The sequence below is a fragment of the Bidens hawaiensis genome, unplaced genomic scaffold (assembly GCF_021521415.1).
Source record: "Bidens hawaiensis isolate Kalapana, Puna unplaced genomic scaffold, B.hawaiensis_p1.1 tig00023792_1, whole genome shotgun sequence".
In the NCBI taxonomy this organism is placed as follows: domain Eukaryota; kingdom Viridiplantae; phylum Streptophyta; class Magnoliopsida; order Asterales; family Asteraceae; genus Bidens; species Bidens hawaiensis.
Window position 1 is genome coordinate 301,174 of NW_027493736.1, and position 12,589 is coordinate 313,762.

At 32.5% G+C, this 12,589-nt stretch overlaps 1 protein-coding gene across 1 annotated transcript; it reads left to right on the top strand.

The window, feature by feature from the left end:
- The first annotated feature begins 7,662 nt into the window (after positions 1–7,662).
- Positions 7,663–12,173, top strand: LOC143568019 (ras-related protein RABB1c-like). The gene is made up of 6 exons (XM_077054280.1): positions 7,663–7,846; positions 9,121–9,260; positions 9,544–9,626; positions 9,713–9,917; positions 11,744–11,812; positions 11,915–12,173. The coding sequence occupies exons 1-6, from the start codon at positions 7,801–7,803 to the stop codon at positions 12,002–12,004; spliced, it is 633 nt and encodes a 210-aa protein (XP_076910395.1). The 5' UTR covers positions 7,663–7,800; the 3' UTR covers positions 12,005–12,173.
- Positions 12,174–12,589: the final 416 nt, after the last annotated feature.

Consider the following 12,589-nt stretch of genomic DNA (forward strand, 5'->3'; position numbering starts at 1 on the left):
CATGTTCATTACGGTACCTGTATTCACTATAGCAATAGAAAGATAAAACTCGAAAAAATAAACATGTAATATGTCTAAAAGATTATTGACACATTCTAATTGTCCCTTATTTTATTTTTTTGATTTAGAAAACAAATACTTGGGTAGAGAGGTTCTCTTTGGTTGCTATTGTCAGTGGCGTTGACCCAAGATTTATTTTCATAAGAGCGATTGAAGGGTTTAATCGAAATTTGATTTTTTTTCCTTTTTGTTTTTTTTTATTTGCAGCGGAAGGGGGGGGGGGGGGTAATTGCAGTTTTTTGTGTATAAATAACACTAAAATAATTCTTATATATAAATAATATTCATCTTAAACCAATTAGATTATCATATTTTATTCTTCTCTAATAACTTTTATCCGTGAACTTTTTAAAAATTTACAAAATGTTCATCTTTTTTTCTCAGCATGCAGGTATATTTTATTGAATACAGAGTTGTATTCAAAATAAAAATACTTTGTTATCGAATACCAGCATTGATCAAACAATATTCTGGTACCTATATATTGTATATATTTTTATGGTTCATCATGTCTTAGAAAACCAATTTGATAACAAAAAAGTAAAATTTAATCTAACTAATTTCTACCCCCATCACTCGTTGTGTGATCATATCGAATTCATAGTGCATGTCGTGTCCTGTTTAGTTGCAATCCATTATTAAAATTGAGGGCTCTTTGGTGGAAATTTCTAAGTAATAGTGTAATACATATTCTTTCTCGTTACATCATGTCTTACATATTTATAGTACGGACTATTTATTTTGCCACGTCGTCCTTTTATTATAAGTAGAACATATATACCATTTTGTTCTTAAAGCATCTCCTCTTAAGTCTCAAGTTTCTAGTGATCACTAAGGCAACATCATAAGATAAGATTATTATATACACATAATACATGGCGAAGGTAGTAATTAATTATTTACTCGTTGAGTTAAACAATATTTCAAGTTTTCAACTTTGTTTGAATCAACTGATCTCATACATTTTGTATGAATCATTATTTTTCCAGCAAAAAATTGTGGTGAAAGTTACGATGAAGGACGAGAAAAAGAGTCGCAAGGCTTTAACGATCGATGCTAAGGTTTCCGGTAAGATATTCATAAACTTTTCTGTAATTTTCTCAAAATGATTTCCTTATTTATGGATTCAACATGTGATTCCAATATAGAATCATCCAAAATGTTTTAATCAAGCAATCCGCGACAATTTTTGTGTTGTTTTAGTCACTGTTGATTCATAGTTGGACCAGACTAGAGCAAGGACCATGAACCATTTACGTTACTAGTCCGACTGTCCAATTATGAAAAGCTTATTTTCTTTTAAAAAAATTTTTTACGGATACATCTACCGCCTTATACATACAATTATACTCAATATTTTATTTATTTTATATTTTTATGTTGTGTATTTTGTTAATATTGCAAATAAACAAAAAGTAAAACAAATTTCATATCATTGGATTTTTTTAACCGGTCCTGTCAGTGGACCTGTACCAGTTTAATGACCGATACAGTTATGAAAACATAAGTTTTTTCTATTATGGAATTTGAATTTGGAAAAGAATAAACAGGTGTAGACTCGTTGGCTTTAGTGGGGCCGAATAAAGAGCATATTGCATTGACCGGAGAAGGAATTGACCCGGTTTACTTGACTTACATGCTAAGAAAGAGTATCGGTCATACAGAGATAGTAAGTGTTGGTGTGATTGAAGACAAGAAACCTTACAAACCGGTTGCCACACCAAAGAAGACCAATGAAGCTCTTTTAATACCAGAGTCATTTCAATATCCGCATCGTATCCTCCTTATCCTGTCCAACTTATGCTCATGCAAGTCGTCCATGAAGAACCTTATAATTATTGCAGCATACTATGAAGTCGAGATTTCATTTACCGAAACAAGAGGAGAGACATGAAATCCATTTTGATATGACTATATAGTTATAATAAGTGTGTCAAAAATATAGTTACTTTCGTACTTCTATAGAAATGTACTTGGCATCATATGATCATGATATTGTAATGATGTGAACCATACTAAAATAATTATTTATAAATGCATCTACTATAAAGTTTATTTGGCATTTTTGTTGTAATAGCTAGTTAATTAGATTTTATTAATCTTACATTTCCGAGGTTAACCAATTATCATCTCACTTAAACAATTTGTTGTCACCAGTACCACATTTCATACTATTTGTTTTCATTGGACCCCGTTAAAAGAAACTTAACTCAGTTAAGTTTCTTTTTTCCAAATTTCAAACGGTTATAAGACTTTTGATCAGAATGAGGTTACGAGTCGACTGATGTAAAACTTACCTCGAAACGCATTAAATATAGATATAAATGCATTGACCAACTTTTGAAAGATTCATTAATGATGTGGATGAACCAACATAATAGTCAATAGACAAGACCAGTTCACAAATAGATTTAATCCAAATATTATTTTTTTGGTTATGAAAAAGATAAAGATTAACTATAGGTTGTGGGCTAAGTGATAGCAAAGTACTAGATAAGATTTTGTCTTTGGGGGATTTAATTTTAATGGATTCCCTATGTAGAAGGAAATAGATTATCTATGTAATAGGTGATTTTATTGAAAAAAAATTCCTAAAATAATCCATTTTAAGAGAGAGAAACTAATTTTGATTCAAAATTTGAAAATATTTCCATAATGATCTATTGAAAACTCACGTATGCGATACATTTGGAATCCCGCCGATAAATTTCGATATCCACTAGTTTTCTGACGCGTGTTATAAGTATGACCACACCCATTAGTTTTCTAACCAATACATCTCCCGTGAATTTTGGTAGCAAATTCGTCTCCGCGCATACCATCTCCTCCACGATGTTTGATCATGTTTTTGTTTCCTCCGTGAGTTTTCTAAAATATTGAAAATTATCTTTTTTTGAAATTCATCCGACTGGACGAATTTCAAGTGAATGGAGACGAATTTCAACCTAATCTTCAATGTCACTGCCTAATCTTGAAGATGAAGTTGCAGCATCTCTAAGCTCGGATAAGCTTCTTCAAAGCTGTAATGCAACCTTCATTTTAAACACTTCACCATTCTCTCTACCGTCCAAATCTCTTTCTTTCAAGTTTAATCTATGGATTCCTGCATCATCTTAAAGAAACATGCATTGCTTCTATACATTTCAAAAATCATCCCTACTTGCCCACCATGTTGTATGGTATTACGACGCTTGCCATCGCAACCCCGTGACCCCAAGCACCATGGCCAACAAGATTCCTTCGTAATATGTTGTTGCAGCCATTGTTGAAGAATAAACAAAGGGTTGGTTGAAATTCGTCTTCAAAGATAAATTCACTTGAAATTCGTCTGGCCGATGAATATAAAAAAAATATGATTTTCGACATTTTTGGAAAACTCACGGGAGGAGATGAAAACATGATCAAACATCACTGATGAGATGATTTTTGCAGAGAGGATGTGCTACCAAAACTCTCTGGACCGATGGATTTGGTTAGAAAACTACCGGGTGGGGTTATTAAATCTATCGGGGTTATACCAATGTGTTGCCCCTGTGAGTTTTTGTAGGGACTTTATGGAAAAGTTTTTAAACATTGGACTAAAACAAGAATCCCTCTCCTATTTTGGATCATTTTGAGAATTCTCTCAATTTTATTTCATAGACTTACGTGAGTTATTCTATTCTTCTCTTCATTACCTCATACCAAACACCCATAACATTCTCCTAAACAAAGTTATTCATCAACTTTTCATAATTCATACTCTCTAATATATTGTTCTTAATAGTTGTATATCTTGTGATATTGCATATCGTAAGTACGACTTCAACAACTTATATTTGAACACGTTTTTTTTTCCCGAATACTAGGGTAATCAACAAGACTCTATATGCAGTTAATGCATCAGGAAAACATCGAATATTTTTAAACATCGGTAGGGCTTGAAAGTTTCAAAAGGTAATAAAGTCTCAAACGAATTTAACTCCAGTTCATCACTATCATATCTAATCCTCGTCATACTATTGCATTCTCAAGATGAATATAATTTATAACACTACTTAAGATTTTTGCCTTCCAAATTCTTTAACCTTTTAGGAAACAAGCACGCGTATAATTTTATCATAGTCTTTGTATTGTTCAAATATTGTTTCAAGAAAAGCACGAACTTGATCAATAATATATTAAAAAATAGTTATTTAGCTGGAAATAATAGTTCTTGTTCACTTCAAGCAATCAACTATATTTCTAATTCTAAATGAATAATCAACTTATCACTCCAACAATAAAACTCTTGACAAAATATAAAATACCTAATCATACTTGTTTGTTTAGATTGATTGCATGTCCTATTCTAAACCAGGGGCGGACCTACCCTTGTGGTACTGGTCGGTTAGTCGGTTGTCCTTGTGAGAAAAAAACTTTTTAGTACTATTATACTGTAAAAAAGCACGACCGATCCATGTGAGTACATAGCCACTGTTGCAAACTTGTTTGAAAATTTAAACAGGATTTTTTGGTGCCTTCCTCGTTGGGTTTGTACTTTCAATCGGCTCTTCATGGAGTGCTCTCGCCCCTCGACACCCTCTGTTACGTTCGTAGGCTTAGAAACCGAATGTTGATTAATTAGAAAGGTCGACTAAAACAAACATGCCCCCCCCCCCCCCTCTCCTTTTTTAACTTGCCACTCATTTAGTTTAGAAGTTAGTTTAACTGGGTTGATTTATTAAATGGGTTATTTTTTTTAAATTGTTTGATTTAACGGTGTAAAAAGGTTAGTGGTTTTATTATATATATATATATATATACTAGTTTTTATCCCCCGTATTACGGGGGTGTTTTATATTGTTTGTTCTAATACTTATTACGGGGGAACGTTGTGTTTAGTAGGGTAGGGTTTGCTATTCAGAAGGGGGTAGCGGCGCAGCTTGTTGACCGTCTATCTGTCGTTAGTCTATAATTGTCTATGTAATAGTCTCACTTATTTATGAAATTATCTTAACTAATATTTATTTATTTTTTGAATTTATATTTTTTTTTATTGTATGAAAGTTAATAATATACTTATGGTTTGATAATAAATTGTTTCACAAATAAATGAGATATTATAACCCGGTTTAAAAGCTATATGGTTTTGATGACACCCAAGACTCGTTTATTTTTTTACTAAAAAATTGGTTTTTTAATTATAAATAATATTTATAAAAGTTAATAATATACTTATGGTTTGATGAGACCAAGACCCGTTTATTTTTTTTTACTATCAAATTGGTTTTTTAATTTAAATAATATATATATATATCTTTTTTAAAATAAATAAGATATTAATTTTTAGTATATCCTGTTTTATAGGATTTTTACATCAATAATTTGGTGAGAATAATTTTTTATTTATGGAGATGTTATAACCCGTTTAAGGAATATTTGGGTTTGGTAAGACCCATACCCATGAATTCGGGTCAAATGCATGAGAAACCTCCATTTAAAAATCAAAGAAATCTAGTGACTCCAAAAAAAGGGGGAGCGACCACATCACGACACGTAGGATTTTTATGTTTTCGCTTATATATTATATATATATATATATATATATAGGGGATGGATCTTGCGAGAAGTGATATTACAGCGAGAAGTGCGAGAAGTGAATGTGTAACTCCATTAATCCCTAATTTTTCACTCCCTTGCTTATGATGTTACCTACATGTATGTAAGTTGGTTGTATTTATGTCTTAATACACATTCAAACCTACCTATACACATACAAATGTACCGAGCCACATTGAAACCTACGTACCTACACACATACAAACATACATACACATATACAAACATACGTACCTACACACGTACATACGCACTTACACAACACACATACACATAATAAATGGAGTGAAATTAGGGATTAATGGAGTTACACCTTCACTTCTCGCTGTAAAAAAACTTCTGAAATGATCCAATACCTACATATATATATATATATATATGGTCCGTTTTGGAACGGTCCTGGTGCGGTGCTCACCCCATACCTGGCCCATGCCGACCCTGCGTTCAATTCTTGTGGTAAGTTGAAAACGAAATAACAAAATGCTCAAGGATTTTATAAAATCATCATCGAATAATTAGCCCACACTATAACTGTAGATGGGTTAATTGGCTAAGACCCTCCAATAAAATTTAGAATTTACACTTTGGTGTTGTGTTTTTTCTCTTGTAACCTTTTCGATTTTTGTTTAGTGAAATTTCGAATATATTGTTACGAGAAGCTTATTTTTCAGGACAAGTTTCATTTATAGCGAAGTTGTGCGTCATAATGAACAAGTAATCAAAGCATAACCATATAGACTGTCAAAGCGTTGTGTTTTCGTAGTTTCCTTTAGTTTTTAAGTGATTTTTATTAACATTTCTATGTGTTTTTTTCTTGTCTTTTCATGTTGTGGTTACTTATTTTAATTAGCGTTTCAATATGAATAACTTTATTTTTTATTTAATATTTAATTTTTTGTAATTTAACATGCTGGATGCAGGTTTAACCACTAGTTATTATAATTCATGTTACTTAAACCTTTTTTTATAGTTAATTAAAAAATATATCTTAGACTTGACTATTATCTTATACAACTAAAATATTTTGAATACTTCATTATTGATATAATCATACAACTATTAAACTTCCTTAATTAAATGAGTGATTCTCTCTTGAAGACAAATACTAAATAGACAATGTTAATTGTTATATATTATTATGTAAAATCTCAAAAGCAAATCTTCAATAATAATTAATATTATTATTATTATTATTAATTTTATTAATTTCTTAGTTTTGGTTAACCCGAGTTACTAATTTAGTGGTTGAGGTAAAACACCTAAAATTTTAATAAAAAAGAGAGAGATTTTGGGTTCAAGTTCTATTTATAACTATTTAGAGGTTCCAAGTTGGATAAGGGTTTTCTCACATATGTTATTGTTCCAAGTCTTACGTCCCCTTAACCAACTGAGCTACACGGCGGTTCCTCCTGAGGGTTTTCTCACATACCACTTATTTATTCGCTAATGGTCATAATCCAAGTAGCTGAGATAAAACACTTAAAAACTTAAAAAAAAAAAGTGGAGATATTAAATTTTGGTTCCATCCATGACAAAATAGAGATTCTAGGTTGAGTTAGTGGTTATCTAACATATGTTGTGTTTCCTTCTTTCTCTCTGTGTGTGTGTGTGGGTGGGTGGGGTTTTTTTGTTAGAGGTGCATAAACCGGTTTTAAATTTTAAACCTGCTTGGTTTGGTCAACCAGAGTCTAAACCTATTTATGTTGAGTTTCGAATCGGGTTGAAACCGGTTTCTTGACTAGTTCAAGATCGGTTTTGACTCGTTCTTAACCTATTTTAATCAGTTTCCCATTAAGTTAAACGGTTCTGAACCTACGGTTTCAATCGTTTCCAAACCAATTCGGTTTCAGTTCGATTTGATAATTTTTTTCCACCTCGAGTCTTCAGAGAATGAGGATAATCAGGTGGGCCAGTTTCCCGTTATCATAGGTACACAAACCGATTTAAAACTTAAATCAGTTTATAATCAGTTTTGATTCGGGTTTTGACTGGTTTTCAAAACTATATATGTACAAGTATTATTCTCTCTCTAGAACTTATACGAATACCTAAAAACCCCAAATCGGTGCAGCTTTTATCGATCACTAATCTCTTAAATCCAAATCGATCTTAAAACAACTATTTATTATTCAAGTTTCTGAAGATCTTGAAGCAACCATCATGTCTTATGCTTATTTATTCAAGTACATCATCATCGGAGATACTGGTAATAGCCTTTAATCTCTTTCAATTTCATCTTTGACTTAGTGTTGACTTTGGTGTTCGTTGTGTGGTTTTGGATCTTAATTATTAAATTGATATGATTTTAGTTGCTTGATTTAAGGAATTGTTGGTTTTCTTTTATAAAAGTTTGAATCTTTATGACAAAACTAGGCTCGAGCTCGACTCGTTTTGACTTACGAAAGCTCGGGCTTCGGCTCAATAAAAAAACAAGCTTTATTTGAGGCTCAAGGTTTAAAAAGCTCGGATTGTTTCGACCTTTTTTATCGATCCGAGCTCGAGTAGCTCGCAAGCGGCTCGTTTGTACTCATAAACATAATTTAGTACTTCAATATAATCAATAAATCTGGAATTAAACAATAATATAGAATTGTTGATTTTATTTATAAACCTAAAATTTTGAAGGTGTAAACAAGCTGAGCTCAACTCGTTTTGAATTAAGGGAGCTTGAGCTCGGATCGTTTATTTTTTGTTAATAATTTTGTATATATATATTTTTTAATTATTTTTATATACTTTTGAGAAAAAAACTTTAAACTTGCCTAAACTCGGCTCGAGCTCGTGTAGTACCTTAAACAAGCCAATGCTTGGCTCGAGCTCAACCGTGTATTGTGAAATTAATACATAGAAGTCAAAAATAGGTAAAAATCAATATCCACAAGGCTCGTTGAGGCTCAACGAGCGTAAAAAAGCTTCCCATACAAGGCTCGAGCTTGAAAACTAAACGAGCTTCTTATCTTAAATCTGTATCATGATTCATGATATAACGGTTTAACCAAATATGATTGTAAACAAGTCTAGGACTTCAACGATCCACATGTATTTGCATTTGGGATAGATTAGTCTTTTTGCTTAGTTTTATCATTGATTTAGGATAGTTTTTATTTGTTCAAGTTATATTCAAGAAAGTAATATTATTTGAGTGAAAAATGTTTTATTTACTGTATTGAGTTTGATGTGATCAACCTTTCGGTGGATCGGTTTAGGTTAACTTTGTGTGAATTGATGCTTATTAAATATAGATTCTAGATATGAAGCTTAAGATTCCTGTTCTATTTGGATGGTTTCCAGAATCTGTTATTTTTTAGCTATTTGTAATGATTATGTTAAAACTTAAAGTTGATACAATTTCCTATTTGGATATGACCGTAAAAGCAAAATCTTGAGCAATAGATAAACGTTAAACACATATTCTTGACGACTATGATTTGACATTGATGATGGAAAAATGCAACTAATGTGAACGGTTTTATTATTCAGGGGTCGGAAAATCATGCCTGCTTTTACAGTTCACTGACAAACGTTTTCAACCCGTTCATGATTTGACCATTGGTGTTGAATTTGGGGCCAGAATGATCACGATCGACAACAAACCAATAAAGCTTCAGATCTGGGACACGGTTAGTTTTGTTACATCTTTCTTGATAACGTGTTTAAATTAAAAATGAGTTAAGTTCCGTTTCCGTACCTGAGGTTTGCCCATTGTAAAATGACTGAAATGCCCTTCATTTTAACAGAAAAATTTAACTGACTTAGTGAAAATGAAGAAAATGGTTAAAAGTTTGAAACCACAGGCCATGATATGTTAGTTTGGGCTTGACAAACCTTAGGGATGAAAACCGAACTTAACTATTAAAGAAATACTGTATTAAAAAATATTTTTTTTTATTAATTTTTTCTCAGGCAGGTCAAGAATCATTCAGATCTATAACAAGATCTTACTACCGAGGTGCTGCCGGTGCACTTCTGGTTTATGATATCACCAGGTATGAATGTCGGTTGTATGTTTGTATTTTCTTTTTCTTTTTGTATTTTTTTAAAAGGAAGTGTTTTTAATTATTTTTTATTGCAGGAGGGAAACTTTTAATCACCTTGCGAGTTGGTTAGAGGATGCGAGACAGCATGCAAACGCGAACATGACTATTATGCTTATTGGTAACAAGTGTGATCTTGCACATAGAAGAGCAGTTAGCACAGAAGAAGGAGAACAGTTTGCGAAGGAACATGGTTTAATATTCATGGAGGCTTCTGCAAAAACTGCTCAGAATGTTGAAGAGGTAAGACTTGTGTTAAAACGTATCATGAAACAATTCTTGACGGTTAAGTAATTATAAATTTAAGTTTAAAAGTTTTGGTTTGTATGCTAGATAAGGGTTTTAATTCTATTTAAATTTTGTTTTCTATATTCTTCTGATTTATATATTTAAGTCAATACATATAGAAAATTATACAATACTAAATTTAACTGAACAATACTAGTGAAATTATTACGATCTTGTTATTACTCAAAATTGACTCAAATTTGAGCTTAAGCAGCCGATAAGAATGTGCAGCTAAATTATTGATTTTAAGTAATACTGAAATTATGATTATTTTTGTTTGTTATACATAATACATAATATGTATATAGAGGGGCGTTTGTTGCAGAACCGATAATATGTTGAGAACCGCATAATGCATTTGTAGTTTTTTACCTCTTTGAAAGTAATATAGCCATCTTTGTTTCTCTCTTTCATCACTTGTAATAATCATTTATGCATTACGTACAAGTGCGTTATGTGGTTCTTTTTAAAACGAAAGTGAATATATATACAAGATTAGGATCATTTCAGAACTTTCAAATAGTTTAAGAACATTAGAATCACTTTATGACTAATCATTTTATTTTTGTGTTTTATATATTGAATATTATTTTAGGGTAGTTTTGTTATCTAGTAGGCTATCCGTAGTGGGGCGACTAAAAGGGGCCCCATTTTGTAGTCCCTCCACTACACATAACCTATTTAATTCTAGGGAATTTTGTTTTTATTGGTCCCAGCTACTCCATTTTGGTCGGCGTTGGTCCCAACTTTCATTTTGGCTGGCAACGGTCCCAACTTGAACATTCGTTTCTTCCCCCTGTCCGCGACTAACGGAGTATTAAATCCGTTATGTAATTGATGGCGTGTCCATCCTACTTGTCAAAAACATGACATGGCTGTCTACACGGATTTTAACTTATACTTAACATGTTTACATATGGCATATCACAGTCGATCCCCAATTCTTCACCCGACACACCCCAATCAAAATCTCCAAATTCTCTCAAGAACCCTAATTGAATCTAACTTCATATCACATTCATAACAAGCTCAATATTCTTCTACGAAGGTGGACGTTTTTTCTGGCGAAAGGAGCCGATAGTTGCTACCATACGATAACGGTGGCGACGGCCGGTGATGATTGAGATGTAGGGGAGTCAAGTGATCGATGGTGGTTACTAAGGTTGTGGGCAAGTCGACTCTAAGCTATTTCCGACGAACTGGTACAACTTCCGGCATCTACAACATCCATCTGGCGATGAAGGAGATGTGAATATTTCCCATGGTTGCCTATGTGGATTCCGTGTAAACATGTTTAGTATAAGCTAAAATCCATGTAGGCAGCCATGTCATATGTTTTGGACAAGTAGGATGGACACGTAAGCAATTACATAACGGAGTTAATACTTTGTTAGTCACGAACTGGTGGAAGAGACGGGAAGAGACGGATGTTAAAGTTGACACCTTTGCAAGCCAAAATGAAAGTTGGGACCAGCGCCTACCAAAATGGAATAGTTTGGACCAATGAAAACCCAATTTTCCTTAATTCTATGATTCGGAATATACAGTTATAAACATGTGATTACTTGTATGTAATCACAAAATTACGTATAATAAATTACAAAACTACCCTCAAATAATATTAAATACATAAAATCAATAAATAGAATGATTAGTTGTTGATAGTTGTAAAACTCTTAAATTATTTGCAAATTCTGACATGATCCTGATTATACATATGATAAACTAAAATAATGTGGCTAGTTGTATTTTTGTCTTCTAATGTTTGGTAATTTTTCCAGGCATTCATTAACACAGCTGGAACAATCTATAAAAAGATTCAGGATGGGGTTTTTGATGTATCAAATGAGGCAAGTCTTACTATTTTTTTAATTTTTTTATTTTTTTTGGTCAGTTTATATTACTAAAATTAATCGTTTACTAATTTATTTGATTTTGGCTATGGATGACAGTCTTATGGAATCAAAGTTGGATATGGCGGCATTCCCGGGCCTTCCGGCTCCAGCAGGTCAGCTTCTCAATCCGGCGGTTGCTGCAGTTAAATCATTCTTTGGTTGTGGCTACATGAACAACTCGTTTCCGATTATTATTTAAAACGCATGTAAACATTATAGATATTGGTAAATATTTGTGTTTGGGTCTTTTTCTGTAATTGTGTTTTAAGGATTTGTGTTAATATGTGGTTTGTTTTATTACATTTGGAGTTTTGAATACGCATAAGACCATGTGTAGTCATAACTTTCCAACCCTAGACGTTATGGGTCATGTGGCGCCCGAGAGAGTTATGGTTTATTTTTGCAATAAGAGGGTGTAGTCAACCCCCTAGGCGTTATTCGTCACGTGGCGCCCAGTCACTTATATACTTTTTTGTTTTTGTTTTTGTTTTTTTATTTTTTATTAAGAATCCGCCATGTATGCTCTTTTTGAAAAACGGCGGTGGAGGAGAGCTAGGGGTGGCAATCTTGACCCATGGGTTGAATGGGTTGTATCAAAATGTATAATATGGGTCAGAATGGGTCAGACTAAAAAAAGAAAAAAGAAAATGATTGAGGGTCAAAACGGGTTGACATTTCTCGGTTTTTTTTTTTTTTTTTTTTTTTTTTTTTTTTATGGAACGAGAAAAACGG